This window comes from Scyliorhinus canicula, chromosome 2 (genome assembly GCF_902713615.1).
Source record: "Scyliorhinus canicula chromosome 2, sScyCan1.1, whole genome shotgun sequence".
NCBI classification, from domain to species: Eukaryota; Metazoa; Chordata; class Chondrichthyes; order Carcharhiniformes; family Scyliorhinidae; genus Scyliorhinus; species Scyliorhinus canicula.
This window is the reverse complement of record NC_052147.1, coordinates 243,033,619-243,061,127: the sequence shown is the minus strand read 5'-3', so window position 1 is coordinate 243,061,127 and position 27,509 is coordinate 243,033,619. Positions and strand designations below refer to the sequence as shown.

General features: G+C 48.9%; 1 protein-coding gene across 1 annotated transcript in view; it reads right to left on the bottom strand.

The window, feature by feature from the left end:
• ubxn4 (UBX domain protein 4) overlaps positions 1-27,509 on the bottom strand; it is a 67,098-nt gene that overhangs the window by 17,658 nt on the left and 21,931 nt on the right. The window contains 4 exon segments of the mRNA XM_038789922.1: positions 10,312-10,520; positions 14,244-14,375; positions 16,425-16,527; positions 26,692-26,816. Of these exon segments, the coding sequence (XP_038645850.1) occupies positions 10,312-10,520; positions 14,244-14,375; positions 16,425-16,527; positions 26,692-26,816 (569 nt within the window).

Here is a 27,509-nt window from a genome sequence, read left to right as displayed (position 1 = left end):
GGATGTGACTATGCTCCAAGAGACACACCTGAAAGTGGCGTACCAGGTTCGGCTGAGGAAGGGATGGGTGGGCCAAGTATTTCACTCAGGGCTGGATGAGAAGAGTCAGGGGGTGGCGATCCTGGTGGGGAAGAAGGTGACGTTTGAGGCGTTAAATGTGGTGTCTGACAGTGGCAGGATGTACGTGATGGTGAGTGGTAAGCTGCAGGGGGAGCGGGTGGTGTTGGTGAATGTTTACGCCCCAAATTGGGACGATGCGGGGTTTATGCGGCGTATGTTGGGCCGCATTCCGGACCTGGAGGTGGGGGGCCTGATCATGGTGGGGGGGGGGGGGGGGGTGGGGAGACTTCAACATGGTACTGTATCCCCCATTGGATCAATCCAAGTCCCGGATGGGTCGGAGGCCGGCGGCGGCTAAGATGTTGAGGGAATTTATGGACCAGATTTGGGGGGGGGGGGGGGGGGGGGGAGAGTGGGATCCCCGGAGGTTTGTGAGGCCAAGGGCCAGGGAGTACTCGTTTTTCTCCCAAGTGCATAAGGCCTAACCGAGGATTGATTTTTTTTTTGTCCTGAGCAGGGTGCTGGTTTCGAGGGTGGAGGTTGTTGAATACTCTGCCATTGCCATTTCAGATCATGCCCTGCACTGGGTGGACCTCGGGTTCGGGGAGGAGAGGGACCAACGTCCGCTCTGGCGCTTGGAGGTGGGGCTGCTGGCAGATGAGGAGGTGGCCAAGAGGGTTCGGGGGTGTATGGAGAGGTACCTTGAGGCCAACGACAACGGGGAGGACCGAGTGGGGATGGTCTGGGAGGCATTGAAGGCGGTGACTAGAGGGGAGTTGATTTGTATCCGAACCCATAGGGAGAGGGGGGAGCAGAGGGAGAGGGAGAGACTGATAGGGGAGATGGCGAGGGTGGATAGGAGATATGCGGAGGCTCCGGAGGAGGGATTGCTGGGGGAGAAGCGTAGTCTTCAGGCCAGGTTCGACCTATTAACTACCAGAAAGGCGGAAGCTCAGTGGAGGAAAGCACAGGGGGCGGTGTATGAATATGGGGAGAAGGCGAGCAGGATGCTGGCACACCAGCTCCGAAAGCGGGATGTGGCCTGGGAGATTGGGGGAGTGACGGATGGAGCTGGGAAGGTGGTGCGGAGGGGGGTAGATGTTAATGGGGTCTTCAGGGACTTCTATGGGGAACTGTACCGGTCTGAACCCCCGGTGGAGGGGGGTGGAATGGGGCGCTTCTTGGACAAGCTGCGATTTCCGAGGGTGGAGGAGGGGCAGGTGGAAGGACTGGGGGCGCCGATCGAGCTGGAGGAGTTGGTTAAAGGGATAGGGAGCATGCAGTCGGGAAGGCGCCGGGGCTGGATGGGTTTCCGGCGGAATTCTATAAAAGGTATGTGGACCTGTTGGTCCGGACCTTTAACGAGGCAAGGGAGGGTGGGGGGGGGGGGCTTATTGTTGGGTAATTTGGACATTCTGAATTCTCCGCACACCCAAACAGGTGCCGGAATGTGGAAAGTAGGGGCTTTTCACAGTAACTTCATTGCAAGCCTACTTGTGACAATAAAGATTATTATTATAGTGCGGCCCCATTGATATTTGGACAATGAAAAGATCCTGAGGTGGAAAAAGGAGATCCGTGAATGTAGCTGGGAAGGCCATACTGTCCGAATCTATCATGACTTGGGAGTGGAGCTGGCAAAGACAAGGGCTAGGTTCAACAAGGCCAAGGCTGCTCTTTTCAGGAGCAAAGGGCGATTTGGCATGATACCCAGCTAGCTTGTGGGTCACCTATGGGGGAAGAGAACACTATTTTGATATGCTGGAGGAGGCAAATGACTTTATAAGGGAACATGGGCTGGGGAATGAGGATTCTGGGTGGGTTCACCTGCATGTCTGAGTTATGGCATTGTGCTTAGGGGTGCGAGTCTCTGTTTTTATTCACTGCAGTCTTCCATTTACTTTGTTCTCTAAATTTATAATTTTATAGATTTGTAATATCTGCCAACCCGCAAGTGGGGTACAGGCACTGGGTGTATTAAAACATTTGTTGGGGACTTCCGGTGGCTGTGATGGATCAGTAAGCCACACATTTGGAAGCTCCCGTTTTAAAGAGATTTTTCGGCTCTTTTGAGAGCCCAAAACGGAAATTTTTCGACGTTTCCCGGTGGGGGAAGGTGTGCTGAACGACTTTCCCTGCAGTCCATGACTCGAACTCGGAGTGGAAAGGGGGAAAAAACAGCAGCAGCTCCTCAGAAAAAACGGGGGAAGGGATCCAAGATGGCCACCGGAGGAGCCCCAGAGGATTGGAGGCTGTGGGCCCAGGAGCAACAAACTGATCTCCTGCGCTGCTTTAAAGAATTCAAGGATGAAGTACTGAGCTCTCTGCAGGAAACGAACAGAAGGCTGTCAGAGATTCAGTCCACCCAGGGTGCTGCCATCAAGAAGTTGCAGACGCAGGCCATTGAACGAGAGGAGGAGGCCGTGGTCCTCGTGAGTAAGGTGGAGGGGCACGAAGCACTCCACAAGAAGTGGCATGAACGCTTTGAGGAGCTGGATCACCGCATGAGGCGGAAAAACCTGCGGAACTTGGGCCTTGCAGAGGTGCTGGAGGGATCGGACCTGACAGCCTATGTGGCTGTAATGCTGAATTCGCTAGTGGGGGCCGGATCTCTCCATCTGCCCTTGGAGCTGGAGGGAGCGCACAGGGTGCTGGCCAGGAGGCCCAAGGAAGATGAACCCCCGCGTGCGGTGCTGGTGAGGTTCCACCGGTTCAGTGATCGGGAGTGCGTGCTGCGCTGGGCCAAGAAGGTGAAGAGCAGCAATTGGGAGAATGGGGTAGTGCGGATCTACCAGGACTGGAGTGCGGAGGTGGCTAAGCGGCGGTCCGGATTTAATCGGACGAAAGAGGTGCTTTATAGAAAAAAGATAAAGTTCGGAATGTTGCCGCCCGCGCGCCTGTGGGTAACTTATTCGGACCGGCATTATTATTTCGATTCCCCGGAGGAGGCGTGGGCCTTCGTGCGGACGGAGAAACTGGACTTGAACTAGGGGTTGGGGGTTGCGAGGTCGGCTGTAAGATATTAGTGCTGGATTCTACTGTTGCTGTGTTCTCTTTTTCTTCTGTTGTTTTCTTCTTGTTTTAGTACTTTTGCAATTTTGATATGGTTATTTACGGAGGGGTTGTTCTGCTATGTTTTTGTTTTTGTGCTGTGGGACATTGTTTGGGCTGTGTATCTTGCGGGGAGGGTCGGGGGGGTATGTTGTATTCTATGCCGGAGTGGGGGTATGGAGTGGGGCTGGTATTTGGGAGCTGCGTCAGAAGGGTGTGGTGGGGCAGTGCGAAAGTGCGGGCTTTCCTCTGGTTTCCCGCGCTGCGGGGCTGGGGGGTGGAGATGGTGACGGGGGAGGCGGGGCCTTAACTGGTTCTTCCCCGCGCTGGAGCGGTGCCAGGAGGAGGGATAGGATGGGGGATGATCCCACTTCGGGAGGGGTCGGGCTATTGGCGGGAGTTTCCGGGGTCAGCAGAAGTTAGCTGACCCACGGAAGTACAATGGAGGACGGTTCGCGGCTGGGAGGGTTCCTAGCCTGGGGGGGAAGGGAGGGGGGGAAAGGGGAATACCGGGTTGCTGCTGGTAGGGTCAAGAAGGAGCTGGTGGGGGCTGGGGGGACAGAGGTGAGGGGTTGTCGCTATGGGGACGGGGTCGAGCAGGGGGTGCTGGCCTGGGGCGGGCAGTCGATGGGCTATGGCTAGTCGACGGGGGAGGGGGGCGGGACGCCCTCTGATCCGGTTGGTCACCTGGAATGTGAGAGGGTTGAATGGGCCAGTGAAGCGGTCGAGGGTACTGGCTCACCTGAAGGGGCTAAAGGCGGATGTGGCAATGCTTCAGGAGACCCACCTGAGGGTGGCGGACCAGGTCCGCCTGAGGAAGGGATGGGTGGGGCAGGTTTTCCACTCGGGGTTGGATGTGAGGAACCGGGGAGTGGCGATTCTGGTGGGGAAAAATGTGTCGTTTGAGGCATCGGAGGTGGTGGCGGATAAGGGGGGTAGGTATGTGATGGTTAGGGGCAGGCTACAAGGAGAGAAGGTGGTACTGGCTAGTGCGTATGCCCCAAATTGGGACGATGCGGGCTTTATGAGGCGTATGTTGGGACGGATCCCGGATCTGGAGGCGGGAGGTCTGATCATAGGGTGTTGGATCCTTCACTGGATCGGTCCAGCTCTAGGACGGGTAGGAGACCGGCGGCGGCCAAGGTACTGAGAGGGTTTATGGATCAGATGGGTGGAGTGGATCCATGGAGGTTTGTGAGGCCGAGGGCACGCGAGTACTCTTTCTTCTCCCACGTATATAGGGTCTACTCTCGGATAGATTTCTTCGTGGTGAGTAGGGGACTGATTCCGAGAGTGGAGGAGGCCGAGTATTCGGCCATTGCAATCTCCGACCACGCTCCGCATTGGATAGAGTTGGAGATGGGAGAGGTGCGAGACCAACGTCCGTTGTGGCGGTTGGATGTGGGGTTGTTGGCGGAGGAGGAGGTGTGTAGGAGGGTCCGGGCAAGTATTGAGGGGTACCTTGAGGTGAATGATACGGGGGAGGTTCAGGTGGGGATGGTCTGGGAAGCCCTGAAGGCAGTAATTCGTGGGGAGCTGATATCCATCCGGGCACACAGGGAGAGGAGCGAGAGGAGTGAGAGGGATAGACTGGTGGGAAAGATGCTGGAGGTGGACAGGAGGTATGCAGAGGCACCAGAGGAGGGACTGTTGGGGGAGAGGTGCAGCCTGCAGGCTAAATTTGATTTGCTGACCACTAGAAAGGCGGAGGCACAGTGGAGGAAGGCACAAGGGGCAGTGTACGAACATGGTGAAAAGGCGAGTAGGATGCTGGCTCATCAGCTGCGTAAGCGGGATGCGGCTAAGGAGATCGCTGGAGTGAGAGATAAGAGTGGGAATGTGGTGCGGAAGGGGGTAGAGGTGAATGAGGTCTTCAAGGATTTTTACGGGGAACTGTACCGGTCGGAGCCAACGGGGGAGAGGAGGGGAATGGAGAGGTTTCTGGACGGGCTTTCTTTCCCGAAGGTGCAGGAGGAGAAGGTGGAGGGGTTGGGTGCGCCGATTGAGCTGGAGGAGCTAGTTAAGGGGATCGGGCAGATGCAGTCAGGGAAGGCACCGGGGCCGGATGGGTTCCCGGTGGAATTTTATAAAAAGTTTGTGGATCTAGTGGGCCCCTTGCTGGTGCGAACACTCAATGAAGCGTGGGAGGGGGGGACTTTGCCCCCGACGATGTCACGGGCGCTGATCTCGTTAATTTTAAAGAAGGACAAGGACCCCCAGCAGTGTGGTTCATACAGGCCCATATCTCTCCTCAACGTGGACGCTAAGGTGCTGGCAAAAATCCTGGCCACCAGGATAGAGGACTGTGTGCCAGGGGTTGTGCACGAGGACCAGACAGGTTTTGTGAAGGGAAGGCAGCTGAACACGAATGTGCGGAGATTGCTGAATGTCATTATGATGCCGGCGATTGAGGGGGAGGCAGAGATAGTTGTGGCACTGGATGCGGAGAAGGCCTTCGATAGAGTGGAGTGGGGGTACCTATGGGAGGTGTTGGGGAGGTTTGGATTTGGTGAAGGGTTTATTAGATGGGTGAGGCTGCTATATGAGGCCCCGATGGCGTGCGTGGCCACGAATAGGAGGAGGTCGGAGTACTTCCGGCTTTACCGAGGGACCAGGCAGGGTTGCCCCCTGTCCCCCTTGTTGTTAGCACTGGCAATCGAGCCGCTGGCGATGGCATTGAGAGATTCAGAGAGGTGGAGAGGCTTGGTGCGAGGTGGAGAGGAACATAGGGTGTCGTTGTATGCCGACGACCTGTTACTGTATGTGGCGGACCCGGTGGGAGGGATGCCGGGAGTGATGGAGTTACTAGCCGAGTTTGGGACCTTCTCAGGTTATAAATTAAACTTAGGCAAGAGCGAGGTGTTTGTGGTGCACCCTGGAGACCAGGAGGAAGGAATTGGTAGGCTCCCGCTTAGGCGGGCAGGGGAGAGCTTTAGGTACCTGGGGGTGCAAGTGGCCAGGGACTGGGGGACTCTCCACAAGCATAACTTTACCAGGCTGGTAGATCAGATGGAGGAGGAGTTCAGGAGGTGGGACATGCTGCCATTGTCGTTGGCGGGGAGGGTGCAGTCCGTCAAAATGACAGTGCTTCCGAGGTTCTTGTTCCTTTTTCAGTGCCTGCCCATATTTATCCCCAGGGCCTTCTTTAGGAGAGTGACTAGCAGTATTCTGAGTTTTGTGTGGGCACATGGGACTCCGAGAGTGAGGAGGGTGTTCCTGGAGCGAGGAAGGGATGGAGGTGGGCTGGCACTGCCCAACCTTCTGGGGTACTATTGGGCAGCCAATGTGTCAATGGTGCGTAAATGGGTGATGGAGGGGGGAGGGGCGGCGTGGAAAAGAATGGAGATGGCGTCATGTAGAGGTACGAGCCTGGGTGCCATGGTAACGGCACCGTTGCCGCTCTCCCCTAAGAGGTTTACCACGAGCCCGGTGGTGGCGGCGACCCTAAGAATCTGGGAACAATGGAGACGGCATCGGGGAGAAACAGGGGGCTCGATGGAGGCTCCACTGGGTGGCAACCATCGGTTCATCCTGGGGAACACGGATGGGGGATTCAGGGGGTGGCAAAGGGCGGGCATCAGCAAATTGAGGGACCTGTTTATTGGCGGGAGGTTTGCGGGCCTGGGGGACCTGGAAGATAAATTTGGCCTTCCCCAGGGGAACATGTTCAGATACCTGCAGGTAAAGGCGTTTGCTAGGCGACAGGTAGAGGGATTCCCTTTGCTGCCCTCGCAGGGGACGATGGACAGAGTGCTTTCGGGGGTATGGGTAGGAGAGGGGAAGGTGTCTGACATCTATAAGGTAATGCAGGAGGTGGAGGAGTCGTCAGTGGAGGAGCTGAAGGCTAAATAGGAGGAGGAACTCGGGGAGCAGATAGAGGACGGGACTTGGGCGGATGCCTTGGAGAGAGTCAACTCTTCCTCCTCATGTGCGAGGCTTAGTCTCATCCAATTTAAGGTGCTGCACCGGGCCCACATGTCCGGGACTAGGATGAGTAGGTTCTTCGGGGGTGCGGACAGGTGCACCAGATGTTCGGGGAGTCCTGCGAACCACGCCCATATGTTCTGGGCATGCCCAGCACTGGAAGAATTCTGGAAGGGGGTGGCGGGGACGGTGTCGAGGGTGGTTGGATCCAGGGTCAAACCAGGGTGGGGACTCGCCATTTTTGGAGTTGCGGTAGAGCCGGGAGTGCAGGAGGCGAAAGAGGCCGGTGTCCTGGCCTTTGCGTCCCTAGTAGCCCGTCGAAGGATTCTGTTACAATGGAAGGATGCAAGGCCCCCAAGTGTGGAAACCTGGATCAGTGACATGGCGGGATTTATAAAATTGGAAAAGGTCAAATTTGCCCTGAGAGGATCAATACAAGGGTTCTATAAACGATGGCAGCCTTTTCTGGACTTCCTGGCTCAGAGATAGGTAACTGGGTCAATAGCAGCAGCAACCCGGGGGGGGGGGGGGGGGGGGTGCATTATTGTAGTGTTTATTCTGTAACTTTATAGTGTGTTAATTTGCGTTGTTGTTAAAATGCTGGGTTGTTCATGGGGATGGGGCGAATGTATATGATTGTTAATATTATTGTTATTTTCGGTATTTTACTAAGGTGCGTCAATGTTGTATAAAATCAAAATTTCTCAATAAAAATTATTTAAAAAAAAAACATTTGTTGGGTTTGGTGGGGGAGTGTGGAGGAGATGTGGGGATGAAGGAGATGGGGGGTGAGATTAAAGAAGGGTTGGATGGGGGGGGGTATGTGGGGCTTTCTGTAAATAAAGTTTGTGTTTAGCCCCATGTGCTAGCAGAAATGCTGGGAGAGGGTTTGGAGCCCCCTGTCCACACTGGTCTCGCATCATGGAATGCGAGGGTACTGAAATGGTCAATTAATAGGTATTGGGTGCTTGCCCATTTATAAAGTTTGAAGGCAGACGTGGTTTTTCTGCAGGAGACTCATCCGAGAGTGAAGGACCAAGAAGATACATGCTGGGTAGTGCAAGGTTGAAGAGAATTCCTGTGGTGTTAGTGAAGGTGTACGCTCCTAACTGGGATGTAGTGGAATTTATCAGCAAGGTGTTAACGAGGGTTCCGGATTTGGATACAAATTGGTTGATTATGGAAGAGTATTTTAATTGCTTGTCCCTTGGCTGGATCGGTCATGCCCCAAATCCCTGAAGGTGTGAGGGATAGCAAAGGAGTTGCTTGGGTTCATGGAGCGGATAAGGGGGTGTGGATCCATGGAGGTTTGGTCCCAAGGATGAAGGAATTTTATTTCTTTGTGAATATACACCATGTACTCATATCAACTTTTTTTGTTATGGATAAGGCACTGCTTCCAGGGTTGGTAGGATTGGAATACTCGGCGATTGACATATCGGATCACGCGCCACACTTTGTGGATCTGTGCATGGAGAGGGGAGCACCCAGCGACTGTCATGGTGGTTAGATGTGGCACTGTTGGTGGATAAGGGGGCATGTGAGAGGATTGGGGCAGCTGTAGGCACGTATATAGAGTTAATTAAGAACAAGGAGGTCTCTCCCTCCATGGGAGATGTTGAAGGTGGTATTTAGGGGATGGGCACATAGGGAGAAGGTTACCTTACTTGGCAAGGAGTACATACAAACATGGCCATGGGAGATGGACACCTGGGGCGGGCCCAGGTGACCTGTCAATAAGGCATGCATCGAATCATTGGACATTAAAAGTGCTTTTCAATACCCCATGGGCAAAAGGCCAGAGGAAGTGGGAAAAGGGCGCAAAGCCCAGGGGGGATAAAAACAGGTGCTCATTTTGTGGGTAATATAAGGGTTAATTGTGTTAATAAATATTGTTGCATTTTGAATTAGTGGTTTGTTTCCTCGTAAATAAAGGCACCTTGAGTAAAACCTTTGAATAAGTAAACTGCTCGAAAGTATCTGAAAATTCACAGACACAACATTTGGCACCACAGATGGCCCTTCGTTGCTCCGAAATGAACCTTTAATCCAGTATTCTCGAAAGTATCTGAGGTCTTACAGACACAACAGGGGGTTTGGAGTGTGACTTTGTGCAGGATAATCCTTACTTCCTCATGTGCGAGATTGAACTTAATTCAATTTAAAGTGTGCACAGGACACATATGACAAAGACGCGCATGAATGGGTTCTTGTTAAGTGGTATTTAAGGGGGCTGGAGAACCATACGTACATCTTCTAGTCCTGCCCAAAATTGGTGGGATTTTGGGAATCCTTTTTGGGGACAATGTCGGATATTGTAGGGGTAACAATGTCACCGAGACCGTGGGTGGTGATGTTTGGGGTATCGTAAGATCCTGGAATGCAGGAGCGTAGAGAGGCTGATGTGTTGGCTTTTGCTCGAGTGGCAGGCTCCGGAGCCGCCAAGGGCAACGAGGCGGATGAGTGACCTGTTGAAATTTTTACATTTGGAGAAAAAGTTTGCCATTCTGGGTTTGGAGAAGGATTCTACTCGAGATGGAGGCTGTTCATCTCCTTCTTTAACAGTTGCTAATCATCAGCAGGAAGGGCTGAGCATTTGGAATGGGATGGTAGGTGGGATGTTCATAATGAGAATTGTATAATGTCGGCTTGAGTGTTGTGTTTTGAACATAAAATGAAAATGTCCTGAATAAAAATATTTTCAAAAACTAAGGAACCTGAAAAAGGTACCTGATCTAAATGGTGCATCAAGTTATTTATTTTCACCATGGCTATCTCTGCACGGTAAATTCTATGATTCTACCTTTAAAGCCTCTGTACATATTTAGTTCCACTGCTGCCTCACAGTGCCAGGAACCCAGGAATTCTGACCTTAGGTGAATGTGTGGAATTTGGAACCTCCACCCCCAGTCTGCATGGGTTTCCACCGGGTGCTCTGGTTTCCTCCCACAGTCCAAAGCTGTTCAGGTTAGGTAGATTGGCCATGCCAAATTGTCCCCTAGTGTGTAAAGGTTAGGTGGGGTATGTGGACTGCAGGGATTGGGTCTAGGTAGAGTACTCTTTCAGAGGGTCGGTGCAGACACGATGGGCTGAATGACCTCCTTCTGCACTGCAAGGATTCTATATGATTGAACATTATGCATATGAAATGAATAATAATTGTTAAAAATCAACATTCCCAAGATCAAAACAATATTTTACAGGCAATTCTAATTCTCAGAACATAAACTCAAGTTAAATTTTAGATTTTCCATAGCACGTGATACTTCTGGGTACCTGTCTGTATCTGATGCAGAAGAAGATGACACTCTGGAATTTTCTGGTTGAGACAGAGATCCTCTGGATGCCCTTTGTGTGGAATTACTAGCAAACAAATAATTGCTGATAAACCTCCAAACTGCAATAACTGGGTAAAATAATGCGTTCAAGACAGTCCATAATCCTCCTTCTGAGGCTCGTACCATTGATGAAGGTGACCTTCCACCCTAACAAAGATAAGAATAAGCAGTTACTGAATATATCAACCTAAACCAAAAATTTGCAGGGTTAAACATTTATTCTATTTGGTGGCTTGTCTGTACAGGAGGGCAGTTGAGGGGGAGGGCAGGAGTTGTTCAGTATTATAGTTATCCAGCAGCGCTTTTAATTCTAACTTTTCCTATTCTACCAAGGTCTCAGTTTTAAATTGGAGTATCGATGCTTCCCAATTCAGGGTAATTGCCCATCGAAGGTTCAACTTGCCTTGCAATTCTCAGATGGGATTTCTGGAGGAGTGCCCCAGTGCATCTGCTGGGGTACCTCCCAGGTATAACCGCCAGAGATCTGAAGTCATGGAATATTTAAAAAAATTTTTTATTCATCTCACCGCCACCCACTTTCGCTCTGCATCATCTTTTTTCCCCATTGACTCTCTTCTCTTCTATCTTATCACAAACCTTCTCTTTTGCTCTTTTCCAACTGCCTCGGTACTTGTTTAAAACGTGAGATATCTCAAACTTTACAGTTCTGATGAAAGGTCATGACCTGTAACATTAACTGTTTCACTCTCCACAGATGCTGCCCATACAGATTAATTCCAAAATTTTGTTTTCGAATGATAAATGCGCACCTATTTGGAAAATAAGAATGACTTGGCTTCGAAATCTGACTACCACCAAACTCTTCATTGCAGCATTCCTGTACAGTGCTGTGTCATACATTTACAAAACATAAGTTTTCATGAACATTAGTAACAATATGGATTCAAAATCCAATTGTAATTAATTCTCCAGTCTGATCATAATGGTAACAAACTGATAATATTGTCAGAAAGATTAGCAGCAATTGAAAAAGAATATCTACTGGAGGTGGCTTACTTGTGTAATAAATTGCCCCTCCCAATATTGAGCAATAGGATATGCACATCAGAAGTGTTCTTATTCGCGCTGGCCATAGAGCCGCTGGCGATTGCGCTGAGAGCCGCAGAGGGTTGGAAGGGGATGGTGAGGGGCGGGGTTGAACACAGGGTTTCTCTTTACGCAGACGACCTGCTCCTGTACGTGTCGGACCCAGTGGCCGGGATGGGAACTATACTGGGAATGCTGAGGAAGTTCGGCCAGTTCTCAGGATACAAATTAAATACGGTCAAGAGTGAAATGTTTGTGGTCCAGGCAAGGGGTCAGGAGAACAGATTGAGAGGGCTACCGTTTAGGCTGGTTGAGGAAAATTTCCGGTATTTGGGAATCCAGGTGGCACGAGACTGGGGCAGGCTGCATAAGTTAAATTTGGCCAGGGTGGTGGAGCAAATGAAGGGAGAGTTTCGGAGATGGGATGCACTCCCGCTGTCGCTGGCAGGGAGGGTGGAGACTGTAAAGATGACAATCCTCCCTCGATTTTTGTTTATTTTTCAGTGCCTCCCGATCTTTAGCCCACAGTCCTTCTTCAAAAGAGTTAACGGGCTGATCATGAGCTTTGTCTGGGCGGGAAAATCCCCGCGGGTGAAGAAGGCGATGTTGGAGAGGAACTGCAGCGAGGGAGGGCTAGCTTTGCCGAGTCTGATCAATTATTACTGGGCGGCCAACATCGCTATGATAAGGAAGTGGATGGTGGGTACGGGGTCTATTTGGGAGCGGGTGGAGGCGGCTTCGTGCAGGGGCTCCAGCTTGGAAGCCCTGGTCACGGCTCCTCTACCGCTGCCGCCGGCCAAGTACACCACCAGCCCGGTAGTGGTGGCAACCCTGCGGATATGGGGCCAGTGGAGGAGGCATGTGGGGGAGATGGGGGCGTCTGTCTGGGCGCCAATCTGCGACAACCATCGGTTTGCCCCCGGCAGTATGGATGGGGGGTTCCGAGTATGGCGGCGAGTAGGGGCGGGAAGGGTGGGTGATATGTTCCTGGAAGGGAGCTTCGCGAGTTTGAGGAGCTTGGAGGAGAAATTTGGGTTGGTAAGGGGAAATGATTTTAGATACCTACAGTTGCGGGACTTTGTTCGTAGACAGGTCCCATTTTTCCCACGCCTCCCGCCAATGGGGATCCTCGTCAGAATAGTCTCTAGGAGGGAAGAAGGGGAGGGCAGAGTCTCGGGTATATACAAGGTGCTCATGAGGGAGGAAGGGTCCCAGACAGAGGAACTGAAACTTAAATGGGAGGAGGAGCTAGGCAGGGAAATGGAGGATGGGCTGTGGGCAGAGGCCCTGAGTAGGGTAAATTCGACCCCGACATGTGCTAGGCTCGGGCTGATCCAATTTAAGGTTGTTCACCGGGCCCATATGACGGTGGCTCGGATGAGCAAATTTTTCGGGATAGAGGACAAATGCGCTAGGTGCGTGGGAGGACCAGCGAACCATGTTCACATGTTTTGGGCATGCCCTAAGCTGAGGGGGTACTGGGAGGGATTTGCGGGGGTCATGTCCCAGGTGCTAAAAACAAGGGTGGTGATGAGTCCAGGGGTGGCAATTTTTGGGGTGTTGGAAGACCCGGGCGTCCAGGCGGAGAAAGAGGCCGATGTTTTGGCCTTTGCTTCCCTGATAGCCCGGCGACGAATATTATTGGCGTGGAGGGACTCAAAGCCCCCGAAGACTGAGTGGTGGCTTGCGGACATGTCGAGTTTCCTGGGATGGAAAAAATTAAGTTCGCCTTGAGGGGATCTGTGCAGGAGTTCACCCGGAGGTGGCAACCATTTATTGACTTCTTTGCGGGAGAGTGAGCGTCAGCAGGGGGGTGGGGGGGGGGGGGGGGAGAGTAGAGTAGGAGGGAAATATGGCGGGTAGTACCGGTGGGAGGGGAGCGGGCTTGTGCAATATGTTACGATGGAAGTATTGAAAGTACGTGGATGTTTGCACATTTTTGCCTTTTTTGCTTTCTTTCTGATGATGTCTGTAACTGTTTATAAAGCCAAAAACTACCTCAATAAAATTGTTTATTAAAAAAACGTGTTCTTATTCCATTCTTTGCTAATTCATTTGACCTCCGTATAAAATACACAAACTGCATAGTACTGCATCCAAAATTATATTTTACCTGTACATTATGTACAGTAAACATGATAGGTAACCAAGTACAAAATTCTACAAAACATTTCTTGTAATTAATCCCAAATGCAAAATCTTTCAATATCAAATATATGTTAAGGTTAAGCAGAAATTTGCTGTTTCAAAAGTGTTATGAAGTAGAATTATGCACTAAAATGTGGATTTTTCTTCTAAAAATTGATTAACAATATTTATTTGTTTTGGTGGTGGTTGCATTAATTCGAAAAGAGATGAAGGCTAGTCCACATCATTTGTACTCGGGCATTAGCTGCGAACATTTATAAAATACTTTCTTAAAAGTCAAAAACACAATTTATTTTCTCAGTAAATTTCAGGTCTCTTTATGACAACTGATGGTTAGAAGGAGAGAAACATCAATGTCACGTTATGTTTGATAAGATTAATTGTACGCTTTTTTTCAATGAAGTTTTAATTAATGCGGTATTCGGAGCTCATGAATTGGTTGCTTTTCCATTGAAAACCACATTTGTTCTGGTGATGGCTGCAAGGGAATGCCTATATTGCAGACATGGTTACAAACCAATTAGATTTGAATTTCTGTCTTGAGTTTTTGCTTAGTATTTATATTCCTTTCAATGTTGGTTTTAACATGCTCCTTTCAGGGTGCAGAAGTACAATGCGCTTTACAAGGAGAGATAAAGCAAGAATTGGAGAAACAAATGGTTTTCAAAAACATACTGGGATGAGGATAATTGAGGCACTTGGTACCAACTCCAGCTCTGTCAGTGTTTTGATGTAATCATCCTTTGTAAATTGCTTCCTTGGAAAAGTTATTGCCAATTCAAAGTGTCCATATAGACCACCAACTTGCTGCAAGAAAAGAACTTTAATCAGATGTGAAGACGTTTGCATAAAATCACCCAGTAAAACACAAGCTAGATAAATATTACACCAGACAGGTAATCAATTGCAAATAATAGTCAAACAAATATACAAGTGCTTCTTTTGCAAAGTCCAGTAGATCTATTTAAAGTGATCAAAAAATGCTACAATAATTTGCATTTATATAATGTACTTAATACAATAAATCATCCCAAGGCACTTCACAGCGGAACTATGAAGTGATTCACTTTGGTACAAAGAACAATGGGAGACAATATAAAATAGAGTACATTTTCAAAGGGGCACAGGAACAGAGGGACCTAACCACCTATGTGTCCAAATCACCGATTTGTAGTACAGGAATTTAATTAACCAATCAGGAATTTAATTTTACTTCTTGGTCCCAGGGAAGATAGCCAAAACAAATAAAACACAGAAAAGTTAGTAATTACTTCACAGAAAGGCACCTCTAGGCAACAATGATCATTAACATGGAATTTCACATTCAGTTTGAGGGTGAGAAACATAGGTGAGTCCTTAAGCTTAAATAAAAGTTAAAATAGGCAGAATGACATAGAAAAACTCGAAATTCTGCAAAGTCAGTATGAAGAGCTAGGCACCAAATTAAGGAACAGAAACTCAAAGATAACAATCAATGGGCTGTTACTTGAGCCATGAGCAAATTGGCATTAGGTAAATAAGATTGGAGAAATGAATGCATGGCTAAATGTCTGGTTTGAGAAGTGGGTTCTGGTTCATGGGGGACTGAAACGAGCGCTGGGGAAAGTGGAATCTATACCACTGAGACAATCAACACCTGAACCACGCTCGGGCTGGTGTTCCAGCAAGCAGCATAACTAGGGAAGCAGAGAGGGTTTTAAACTAAATAGTGGGACATGGGATTAAATTAGGGAAGATGGGGTAAACCAAAGAGTACAGAAAAGGCATCATAGGAAATGATAAATAGAAATGACAGGAAGGGATAGAGCATACAAAAAGCAGGCAAGGCTACAGGTAACAAAAATATCATAGAATTTATAGTGCAGGAGGAGGCCGTTCAGCCCATCGAGTCTGCATTGTCTCTTGGAATGAGCATCCTACATAAGCCCACACCTCCACTGTATCCCCGTTACCCCACCAAACCTTTTGTGGACACTGAGGGCAATTTAGCACGGCCAATCCACCTAACCACATCTTTGGAAAAAAAATTAAAGGCAATGTGTCTGAATGCACATAGCATTCAAAACAAAACAGTTGAACTGACAGAGAAAATCAAAATAAATAAGTGCAATCTGATTGCCATTAGAGAGGCACGGTTGCCAGATTGGGACCTGACTATTGAATGGTATGTGACATTTGGGACAGACAGGAAACTAGGAAACGGTGGCGGGGCGGTTCTGTTCATGAATGATGGCATTAGCAAGGGATAACTCAAGTTTAAGAAACCAGGATGTAGACAGTTGTGTAAACAGAGATGAGAAATGATAAAGGCAAAAGAAGTCACTGTGGGAATCGTGTGCAGGCCCTCTAATTGTAACGACATGGTAGGACAGAGTATAAAAGAGATAATGGCAGCTTGTTAGAAAGGTGCGGTGATAATCATGGGGGACTTTAATCTATGTATAAACTGGAAAAATCAGATGGGCAAAGGTAGCTCAGGAGTTTTTGGACTAGTTTCTTAGATCAGCACCATCTGGAGCCAACCAGAGAGCAGGCTGTATTAGATGTGGTATTATGCAACAAAATAAGATTAATGAACTATCTAGGGATGCGTCGTGAGGCAGCAGTGCTAACCACTGTGCCACCCAATCTTATCTGATCTTAAATAAAACTTTTCCCAAAGTGCCTAGGAACTAAATTAATGGTCACAGTTTGGAAGTAATTAAACTTCCCCACCGTGCCAGCCAGCTGGAAGACTTGGGTGGGAGGAGCCAGCCAGTGCAATGAGAAAACGGAGATAAAACATTGGCACGGCTTCAAATCAGGATTAATACAATTCAAAGGATGAAAAGTCGATTTTATCAAATTTTCTTTTACCGATTCTGCAAACTGCCTTGCTTCTGCTAAAGTGGCTTCAGCCTGGAATTGGTTTGTAAAGGAAGATCCATCAGGGAGTCTAAACTGGATTCGGCACATTTTACTACAAGACAAAAGATAGCATTTTAAACAGTTTGTAGCAAACACAGCATTTGTTAATCCATAGAAACCCTACAGTGCAGGAGGCCATTAAACCCAACGAAGTCTGCGCTGACCCTCCAAAAGAGTACCCTACCTACGCCAACGCTCCTGCCCTATCCTTGTAACCCCACCTAACCGGCACATCATTGGACTATGGGAGGAAACCGGAGCACCTAGAGGAAATCCATACAGGGAGAACTGCAAACTCCACACAGGCAATTTCCCCTAGCCAGAATCAAACCCAGGTCTCTGGTGCTGTGAGGCAGCAGTGCTAACCACTGTGCCACAGTGATGCATCTAAATTCAAATTCAACATCATTGCATTGAAAATACAAAGATCTTAAGATTGGCATATTCATCCAGGGTCTTAATATTTTATAGAAGGGATAAAGGAAAGTCGAGACCAGAAAATCCATCGGTGAAGGATAATACAAGAGCCTATCTTTACACACTTTATAAACATTCATTTAAAGCTAGAACCATCATAAACATGCACCTCCAAAACTCCAAACCCAGTTGCAGCCTAAACTATCGATAGCAGCCCAAGTGAATACCTGGGGAATGCCTACACTCTGCGTCAAATTATTAAATATGAACCGAACGAGCTTGTTTGATGATTTATACATTAAAATATTAATTTATCATTACAATGTCTCCAAAAATGTGTTGCTTTCATTTATTTTGCATATTTAATATTTCATTTGGAACAAATTCAGATCAGTAATCGTTGAACATACGCTATATAAATACTCAAAGTGTTTCGCGGTCCTTTTTTAAACGGGTCAACAAAGTGATCACTGGCTTTGTTTGGGCAGGCAAGACCCCGCGAGTAAGGAAGGTAATGCCTGAGTGGAGTCGGGGAGAGGGCGGGCTGGTGCTGCCAAATTTTAGTAACTATTACTGGGCAGCGAATATAGCCATGATCAGGAAGTGGGTGGTGGGGGAGGGTTCGGCACGGGAGCGTATGGAGGCGGCTTCATGCAAGGGCACCAGTCTGGGGGCGTTGGTAACTGCGCCTCTGCCGTTCCTGCTGGCACGGTACTCCACCAACCCCGTGGTGGTGGAGGCCCTGAGAGTCTGGGGACAATGGAGCAGACGTGTGGGAGCAGAGGGAGCATCGGTCTGGTCCCCAATCTGTAATAATATCCGGTTTGCTCCGGGAAGTATGGATGGGGGGGTTCCGGATATGGCGGAGAGCAGGGATTGAAAGGATGGGGGATATGTTTATAGAGGGGAGCTTTCCGAGTACGAGGGCGCTGGAGGAGAAGTTTGCGTTGGTGAATAGAAACAAATTCAGGTATCTGCAGGTGCGGGACTTCCTACGTAAACGGGTGTCAACCTTCCCGTTCCTACCGCAAAGGGGGATTCAGGACAGGGTAGTTTCCAGAGGGTGGGTAGAAGGGAGCGTCTCTGACATTTACAAGGAACTTATGGGGTCAGAGGAGACGCAGACCGAGGAGCTGAAGTGCAAGTGGGAGGAGGAGCTGGGAGGAAAGATAGAGGTTGAGTAGAGTCAAAGCGTCCGCAACATGTGCCAGGCTCAGCCTGATACAATTCAAGGTCATTCGTTCAGCGGGCTCACATGACAGTGCCCGGATGAGCAGATTCTTTGGGATGGAAGACAGGTGTGCAAAATGTGCGGGAGGACCAGCGAACCATGTCCACATGTTTCTGGACATGTCTGAAGCTTAGGGGATTTTGGCAGGGGTTTGCAGATGTCATGTCCACAGTGGCACCGAGTCCAGAGGTGCCGATTTTTGGGGTGACGGAAGACCCAGGAATCCAGGAGGAGAAAGAGGCAGACGTTCTGGCCTTTGCTTCCCTGGTAGTCCGGGGACGGATACTATTAGCTTGGAGGGACTCAAAGCCTCCGAAGTTGGAGACCTGGCTATCGGACATGGCTAGCTTTCTCTGTTTGGAGAAAACCAAGTCTGCCTTGAGAGGGTTACCCGGAGGCGGCAACCGTTCGTCAACTTCCTCGTGGAAAAATAATCAGCAACAGAAGGGGGGGGGGGGGGGGGGGTGGGGTCAGTTTAGCTTAGAGTAAGGGGTTAATAAAGGTGGGACCTGTAAGAAAGGGAGATGGCTTTTGCACTATGTTTATAGCTTCATATACATTGTTTATTTTGTTGTTACAATACCAAAAATACCTCAATAAAATGTTTATTAAAAAAAATACTACAAAGTGTGCTCTGTAGCACTTCATGATATTAACAGTTTAATTTTTAATATTGACAGGAAGATATATCTTCATGTACTGAGTGACTTTTTGATTTCCTGGGAATCCTGTTGTGATTTGAATCAAGAACATTCAGCCAGTCAAGCCTGCACTGCCATTTAATATCATGGCTAATTGGACACTTTTACATCCACTGTCCACTCAACCGTTTAGATTTCTGATTGCCTATAATGTATCAATCACTGCTTAAAATATACTCGATGACTGAGCTGCCACAGCCCTGTAGTAGAGAATTCCAAAGATTCACAACCCTTGGTGTAAAGAAATTTTTCTTTATCTTCGTCCCAAGCAACAACTCACCTTAAATTGTGCCCAGTGGTTCTAGAATCCCCAAACAAGGAAAACATCTTACCTGTGTCTATCCTGCCTATTTATTTAATTATTTTGTAGGTTAAATAAATCTTACCTCCTGCACGTCTTAGAAAAGACCAATGGCTCATAATCAGGAACCAAATTTTGTTACTAAGATAAAAGCAAAACACTGCAGATGTTGGACATGGTAAATAAAACATGCTGCTGGAGAAACTCAGCTGGTCTGGCAGCAACTCTCTCCACAGATGCCACCAGACCAGAGTCTTTCCAACACTTTGTTTTTGTAGTAAACTTTATCTATTTGGATTCCCAGATTTTGCTATTCTCTGATCACAATAATTTTGGCACCAAAATCTGAATCCAAATTTGCATTGTTTTTTACTATATGTTGAATTAATTGAAAATGAATTAAATTACTTCTGGATGAATTCTGCCATTCCGTCACTGAAGTTTAACCTCTCTCAAACCAATTAACATTTGTTTTGACTGACATGATTTTACAGCTTCCTTTCAACTGATTCTTCAGGTTTTCTGTGCTCTCACTACATCATACTACTTTTTGGTGTGACGAGAACTGAATGCGAGTCCCAGGACTAATTTTTTAAGGCTGATGAAGACAGGAACAAAGATGGGCAGCTGCTTAATTCCACATTGTGGCCAACTTGCCAGCACCATCCCACCCTGAGCTACTTTTGGGAAGGCTGGATTGGGTGGGAAAATGGCGACACATGGGAGTACAAGTGATGCGGAGATTGTCTCCCAGTAGCAGATAGGGGGTGCAACACTCCTGTGTGAATTTAAGACCCTCCCACCTCCCCCACTAATTGCCTATCTGACCACATTTTCAGCCACAGGCTGTGCGGCGCTGGGGTCTCCACTTCCACAACAGTGGTTCAGCAACCCTGCACATTTTGTTTTTACAAAGTGTTGACCTCAAGATAGAGGCGCCCTCTATCTCCTTTGTATACAACAGTAGGCACCAGCTCCTTTACTGCTGGTGCCCTCCAAGATTCCAACCACAATTCTAGTTGGATGATGAGTGCACCTTCTGACCAGTAAGTGGTCAATCCAGCCTGATAGTCGGGTGACTGCAGGGTCAGGATCTGCATTTGAGTCTGATATCAGGGTCCCAATCCAAAATGGAAAACCTGGGACTTGAGTGGTGGCGGCCATGGAGTAAGCGGTCACACATTTGGTGACTTCTGCTTTAAGGCGGATTCTTTAGGTATTTTCCCCGCCTGAAGGCTGAACCATTTGTGTGCAAGAGGTGCAGGAATGCCTGGGGAAGGTTTTACACCTTTCGTATGGCTGGTGAATGGATCCACAGACTAGGAGTGGTGCAAGAAGGAAAGAGCTACTAGACTTTGTGGTGCGCCACAGGATAAGATGGCAGAGGGCAAGGGGGCTGTTCTGCCTGCCCAGTGGCTAAGATGCTGGAGAGGTTGATGGAGAAGGGGCCTTTGACCAGCCCCTGGAGGCAGACCGATTGCACATGGTACTAATGAGACCGCAAGCAGACAAGCTGCCGAGGGCGATGGTGGCACGGTTGCCCCGCTTTCTGGACAAGGCGAAGATTCTCCGATGGGCGAAACAGACCAGGAAATGTGCCGTAGGAAGGAAACGACTGTGGGTGTATCAAGACCTGGGAGCAGATCTAGCGAAGAGGACTGTCAGGTTCAACTGGCTCAAGGCTGCCCTCTTCAAAAAGCGGGTGAAGTTTGGAGCATTGTACCCGGTCCACCTGTAGATGACTTTCCAGATGCGAGTGTACTATTTTGGCATGTCAGAGGAGGCGATGGAGTTTATGAGGGACAATGGACTGGGAGGAGAGTGGGTTTTCTATTGGGTTTTGCGTAGAGATTTTTTTGAGTTTTCTGGCGGTCACGTTTTTCATGGGGGAAACATCAAGGGTGAGTGCACCTTTTAGAACAAAGAAGAATAAAGAAAATTATAGCACAGGGATAGGCCCTTCGGCCCTCCAAGCCTCCAGCAACCATGCTGCCCATCTGAATTAAAAACCCCCTACGCTTCCAGGGACCATATCCGTCTATTCCCATCCTATTCACGTATTTGTCAAGATGCCCCTTAAAAGTCACTATCACATCTGCTTCCACTACCTGCCCGGCAGCGAGTTGCAGGCACCCACTACCCTCTGTGTAAAAAACCTTGCCTTGTACGTCTGCTTTAAAACCTTGCCCCTCGCACCTTGAACCCTTTCGCCTAATAATTGATTCTTCCACCCTGGGAAAAAGCTTCTGACTATCCTCTGCCCATGCTCGCAATCTTGTAGACTTCTATCAGGTCGCCCCTCAATCTGCGTCGTTCCAGTGAGAACAAACCAAGTTTCTCCAACCTCTGCTCATAGCTAATGCTCTCCATACCAGGCAACGTCCTGGTAAATCTTTTCTGTACCCTCTCCAAAGCCTCCACATCCCTCTGTTAGTGTGCCGTATGCATGCCCTATGCCTTCTTAACTACCTTCTCCACCTGCTTGCCACTTTCAGTGATCTGTATAACTGTAAACCAGGTCCCTCTGCATATCAATATTCTTGTGGGATTCTGCCATTACTGTATATTTCCAACCCTAATTTTAATAATCTTTTTTGTCACAAGTAGGCATATATTAACACTGCAATGATGTACTGTGAAAAGCCCCTAGTTGTCACATTCCGTCGCCTGTTCGGGTTCAGAGGGAGAATTCAGAATGTCCCAAAACCGCACGTCTTTCGGATTTGTGGAAGGAAACCGGAACAGCCAGAGGAAACCCATGTAGGCACAGGGAGAACATGCAGACTCCACACAGGCAGTGACCCAAGCCAGGAATTGAACCAGTGACCCTGGCGCTGTGAAGCAATAGTGCTACCCACTGTGCTACCGTGCTGCCCTGTATTAGACCTTCCAAAATGCATTACCTCACATTGTCTGGATTAAACTCCTTCTGCCCAAGTCTCCAACGATCTATATCCTGTTGCATTCTCGGATTGTCCTCAATGTTATTCGCAATTCCACCAACCTTTGTGTCCGCAAACTCACGAATCAAACCAGTTACATTTTCCTCCAAATCATTTACATATATTACAAACAGCAAAGATCTCAGCACTGATCCCTCAGGTACGCCACTAGTTACAGCCCTCCATTCAAAAACCACATCCTTCCACTGCTACCCTCTGTCTTCTATGACCAAGACAATTTATAACTATCTTGCAAGCTCTCCTCTGATCCCGTGCAACTTCACCTTCTATACCAGTCTGCCATGAGGGACCTTGGCAAAAGCCTTACTGAAGTCCATGTAGACAACATCCACCTGTCCCTACCCTCATCAATCGTTGTCGTCAATTCCTCGAAAAAAACTCAATCAAGTTAGTGCGACACGACCTCCACATCACAAAATCCTGTTTGCCTCTCGCTTAATATGTCCACTTATTTCCAAATGGGAGTAAATTCTATCTTGAAGAATCCTCTCCAAAAATGTGTTACTCATTTTGGGGTTGTATGGTTGGTGGGGGGACGGAAGTGGGGGAGGTAGGAGCACATGGGTGGGGGCCTATCATGGTAACTGGGTGGGCTAATTAATGGGAGAAAAGTGGGAGGTTGTCAGAAGGCAGGAGTGGGGGGGGGATGGGTTGGTGTTTGTTCGGGGGTGGGGGTTGCTGACGAGAATGTGGTTGATGTGGCACAGTTGGAAAAAATGATGATGATGGACATCCGAGGATGGGCCTGACATGGGCTGGGGGCTGGCCCAAGAAGGGATATGGCGGGTCGGCAGGGGAGGGGTTCAGGGAGACCCCCCCGACGAGGCTGTTCACGTGGATCATGAGGGGGTGGAATGGGCCGGTCAAACAGTCATGTGTATTTGTGCACTTGAGGAGTCTGAAGGCAGACGTGACCTTTTTGCAGGAGACGCGCCTTAAGATAGGGCATCAGACGAGATGAGGAAAGGATGGGTGGAGCAGGTGTTTCATACTGGAAATGAAGGTTTGGGAGGCTGAGGGAGAAGGAATTTTCATAATCTCATCTACTAGCCTTGCCAACTGCGCCAGCTCTACCTTTTCCCTGTGCACTCATGGATTGATTTTGTTTCGTGTGAGATAAGTCGTTGCTTGCGGGGGTGCTTGACTTGGAATATTCGCCGATTGTGGGCTTTGACCATACGCCACAAAGGATGGATTTGCATTTGGCCGGGGGGGTTGGGGGCAGCGCCCGCTGTGGAGGCTACATTTGGGGTTGTTGGCAGATCAGGTGGTGTGCAAGTAGGTGAGGGCTGCCATTCAGGTGTATGTGGAGCTAAACAACACAGGGGAGGTCACAGCCGCCACGCTGTGGGAGGCACTCAAGGTGGGGGTCATTGGGGAGTTTCTCAATTCAGGCGCCCAGGGAAAAGGTAGAGTTGGCAAGGCTGGTAGAAGAGATTTTGAGGGTAGACAGGACGTATTTGGAAGCTCTGGAGGCAGAGGCTCCAGATGGACTTTGGGCCACGGGGAAGACAGTGGGGCAGTTATGGAACGCCAGAGGGGCAGTGTAGGAGTAGAGGGAGAAGGCGAGCAGGATGTTGGCCCAACTGTTGAGGAAGCAAGATGCGGCAAGGGAGAATAGCAGAGTGAGGGATGATAAGGGTAAGGTGGTGATGGACCCAGAGGAGATGAATAGCATAGTTGAGGCATTCTAGAGAAGGTTATACGAGTCGGAGCCCTGACCCTGGCGGGGTTTGAATGGGTTGGAGTCTCTAAAGATAGAGGAGGAGCTGGTTAAGAGAGTGGGGGGGGGGGGGGGAAATCGAGTTGAGGGAGGTGATGGACAGTATGGGGGTGATGCAGGCAGGGAAGGCCCCAGGACTGGACGGGTTCCCAGTGGGGTTTTATAAAACGTTTGGGGAGGACCTGGGGCCACTCCTGTTAAGGGTGTATAATGAAGCAAGGACGAGGGGGAAACTCCCTCCTACATTGTCGCAGGCTTCCATCTCCCTGATATTAAAAAAACATAAGGATCTGGAGCAGTGAGGAGTCTTACCGCCCGCTATCGCTACTGAATATAGACGCCAATCTGTTGGCGAAGGTGTTGGCCTCGCGAATCGAGGACTGCGTCCATGGAGCTGATAGGCGAGGATCAAACGGATTTTGTGAAATGGAAGGCAATTGACGGCGAACGTGAGGAGGCTGCTAAATGCCCCTGTGGAGGTAGTGGTGGGCGATGGATGTGGAGAAGTCATTTGACCGGGTGGGAGTGGGATGGGGTTGGGCGGTTCGGACAGGGATTTGTGAAACTGGGTCCGGTTGCGTACAAGGCGCCAGGGCGCTGTGTGCGGACCAAACCAAGTGAGTTTAGTGTATTTTGGGCTGAATCGGGGTGTGAGAGGCAGGGGTGCCGCTCTCCCCTTTTTTTTCTCGTGTGCTGGCGGGGGTGGTTTGACTTGGAATATACGCCGATTGTGGGCTTTGACCATGCGCCACAAAGGGTGGATTTACATTTGGCCGGGGGGTGGGCAGCGCCTGCTGTGCTTTTCGCCTTGGCTATAGAGCCGTTGGCAATGCTGCTTAGGGTGTTGAGGGACTGGTAAGGGATTGAGTGGGGGGGGGAGAGAAAGAGAGAGAGAGAGAGAGAGAGAGAAATAGAGAGAGAGAGAGAGCGAGAGCACCAGGGTATCATGAATGCGGAACAACCTGTTCAGAACCGTTGGCAATATCGGGGACATAATGCGGATTTTTAGAGGAATTTAGCCAGGCTTTCTGGGACCGAATCCTGCGTATGGAACTAGAGCGAGGTGTTCCCGATTGAGAATAGAGGGGCCAGGCGAAGAGGGTGGAGCGAAGGCGAGCTTTAGATCACTTGGGCATTCAGCTGACTAGGGTTGGGTGTAGAGCTGCACAAGTTTGAACCTGACTTGGGCTGTTGGGTTGCAGAATATAAACACGGTCCAACGTCTGGCCCTGGGCCATGGTTCTTATTTGGTCTCAGGCATACTCCAACTTTTTTTGTCGCGAAGTCGGTTTTTAAGAACGTTACTGTGTCTGACTCTCTGGGTTCTTGTGTGGGTACCCTTTGGGTTAGCAGGATCTTTCGAGCGGGGGCAAGGGTGGGGAGAGGGCTGGCACTGTGGAAATAATGAACTACTATTGGGTGGCGAATATTGCTCTGGTTAGGAAATGGGTTTTGGGGGAGGGGTCGGATGGAGGCGTTATCGTGTAGGGGGAACATGTTCGAGGGCTTTGTAATCTGTGTCTCTGCTGTTCTCACCGGCCAGGCACTACGCAAGCCAGTAGTGGTGTTGGTCCGAAGGGTCTGGGCGCAGTGAACGCAGAATCTGGGCCTGGAGGGTGCCTCGGCGTGGGTGCTGATCTGCGACAATCATTGGTTTTGCACCGGTGGATACGAGGTTCCGGGATGGCAGTTAGCTGGGATCGAGCGATTTGGGGATCTGCTCATAGGGGGCAAATGTTCGCAGGTTGGAAGACCGAGAGGAAGAGCTTGAAGTGCCTGATGTCTACAAGGAGTTGATGGCCTGGGAGGGGGCCCTGGTGGGTGACGTAAAGCACAAGTGTGACAAGGAGCTGGGAGCCGAGACGTGGGCAGAGGCCCTGTAGGTGAATGTGTCCTCGTCCAGTTTAAAGTAATGCATAGGGCACATATGACGTAGCAAGGTATGAGTAGGTTCGTTGAGGAGGTAGAGAATAGGTGTGGGCAGTGTGTGTATGGGGCGGGGGGCCTCGCGAATTCATGTCCACATGTTCTGGGCGTTGTGTCCAAGACTGAGGAGGCTCTGGCAAGGGTTCGCAGATCTGATGTCCGAGGTGCTGCGGGTGGAGGTGGTCCCGAGTCCAGAGGTATCGACATCAGGGTGTCAGAGTCAGAGGGTGAGAGAGGCCAATGTTCTGGCCTTTGCTCCCAGAGAGCCTGGAGATAGACTTTGCATGGGTGGGGGGCTTGCAGGGTGTGGGTGAGTGACTGTCGGAATTCCTGAGGCTGGAGAAGGTAAAGTTCGTCGAGAGGGTCGGTGGATGTGTTCACTCGGAGGTGGAAGCGTTTATTGATTTGATATCTTTAAGTAGGTTTGAGGGTCAGCGGGGTGGGGTGGGGGATGAATGGTGGGTAAGGGAGTTAAAATGGGAAGGCAGGATGTGAGCAGTGGGCGGGTATTAGGGGAGGGCGTGGGGGGGGGGGGAAAGAGTGGGTGTTGGTTGTTTGCAATGTTGTTTGGTGGTTCTGCTTTTGTTTATTTATGAAAATGCCTTGAATAAAATATTTTAAAAAACAAAATGAAAAAACCTCACTAGAGTAGGATGGCATTTGCAAATTGGAACAGGAACTGAGAGCAAATGAGGGAAATAAGTCACCCAATTTAAAGGAAGCAGGCTAGATAAACCTCCCTCGATACAAAGAAAAAATCTACTATATAGGCATGCAAATGAACGAGAAAAATAAATTTCAAGGATTTTGAAGCATTTTTACAAGTTAAGATGCGAGTTGGGGACAAAACGTTGTCTCATGATCTCTTGCATAAAGACAGATTTCAGAGAAACTGAAAAAATGAATATCCGATATTAAACGTAAATATTTAGAATGTTTTGTCAAATGTAATACCTTGTTTCTTTTCTTTCTTCTTTGTTCCTGGATTCTTCATTGATTCGCCTTTGCTGAGATGCTCTTTTGGCTGCTAAAGCTTCTTCCTGTGTCTTTGCGTAGCGTGCAGCTCTCTCTGCACGGTCCTAATAAGTAAGATATTCCCAATTATTAATGCATACTGCTGTTGATTTCACAGATTCGTCTCTGTTCCATATAAACCACAATGCAGCACTCACGATTGTTCCCTTCCAAATGCCAAAGTATTAAACATTAAATAATTTAACATTTGACAAAACGGCATCCAAAACAGTCCAACATTTTATGCTAGTCATCATTAGGGAAACAATATTATACAAACTGAAAATGAAAAATCATTGTGATCTTTTAAAACTTTATATTTGCGGATTCTAGTCTTGACAAGTTTTGAAGAAAACTAGTTTTGCTTCCAAAAGGAACCACGGACTCATTAGCCCTGTTCTTAAAATGCATTTTGGTTACAGCATTTATACGATTAATTTAAGTTGGCTGATACGTCAGGAAAGCTATACTTTGTGCAGACCTGGCAGTTTTAAAACACAGGACTCTCAAGGTTTTGAATTCTGGTCTCAATAGGCAAGTGTCACCATTATGGATAAATTGTCTACTAAAAGGAAAACTGGAGCTGTGCCTTCTCACTTCAGGTAAATGCACTTTCAGATAGATGATGATTGTGGCACAGGGATGATGCTGTCCAAAGATGTATCCACTGATTGGACTGTCTTACCTTCTTAAATAAATAAGGAGATTTTGGATGCTATAAAGGTGGTCTTTGTGATGGACCTAGACTGATCCTGCAC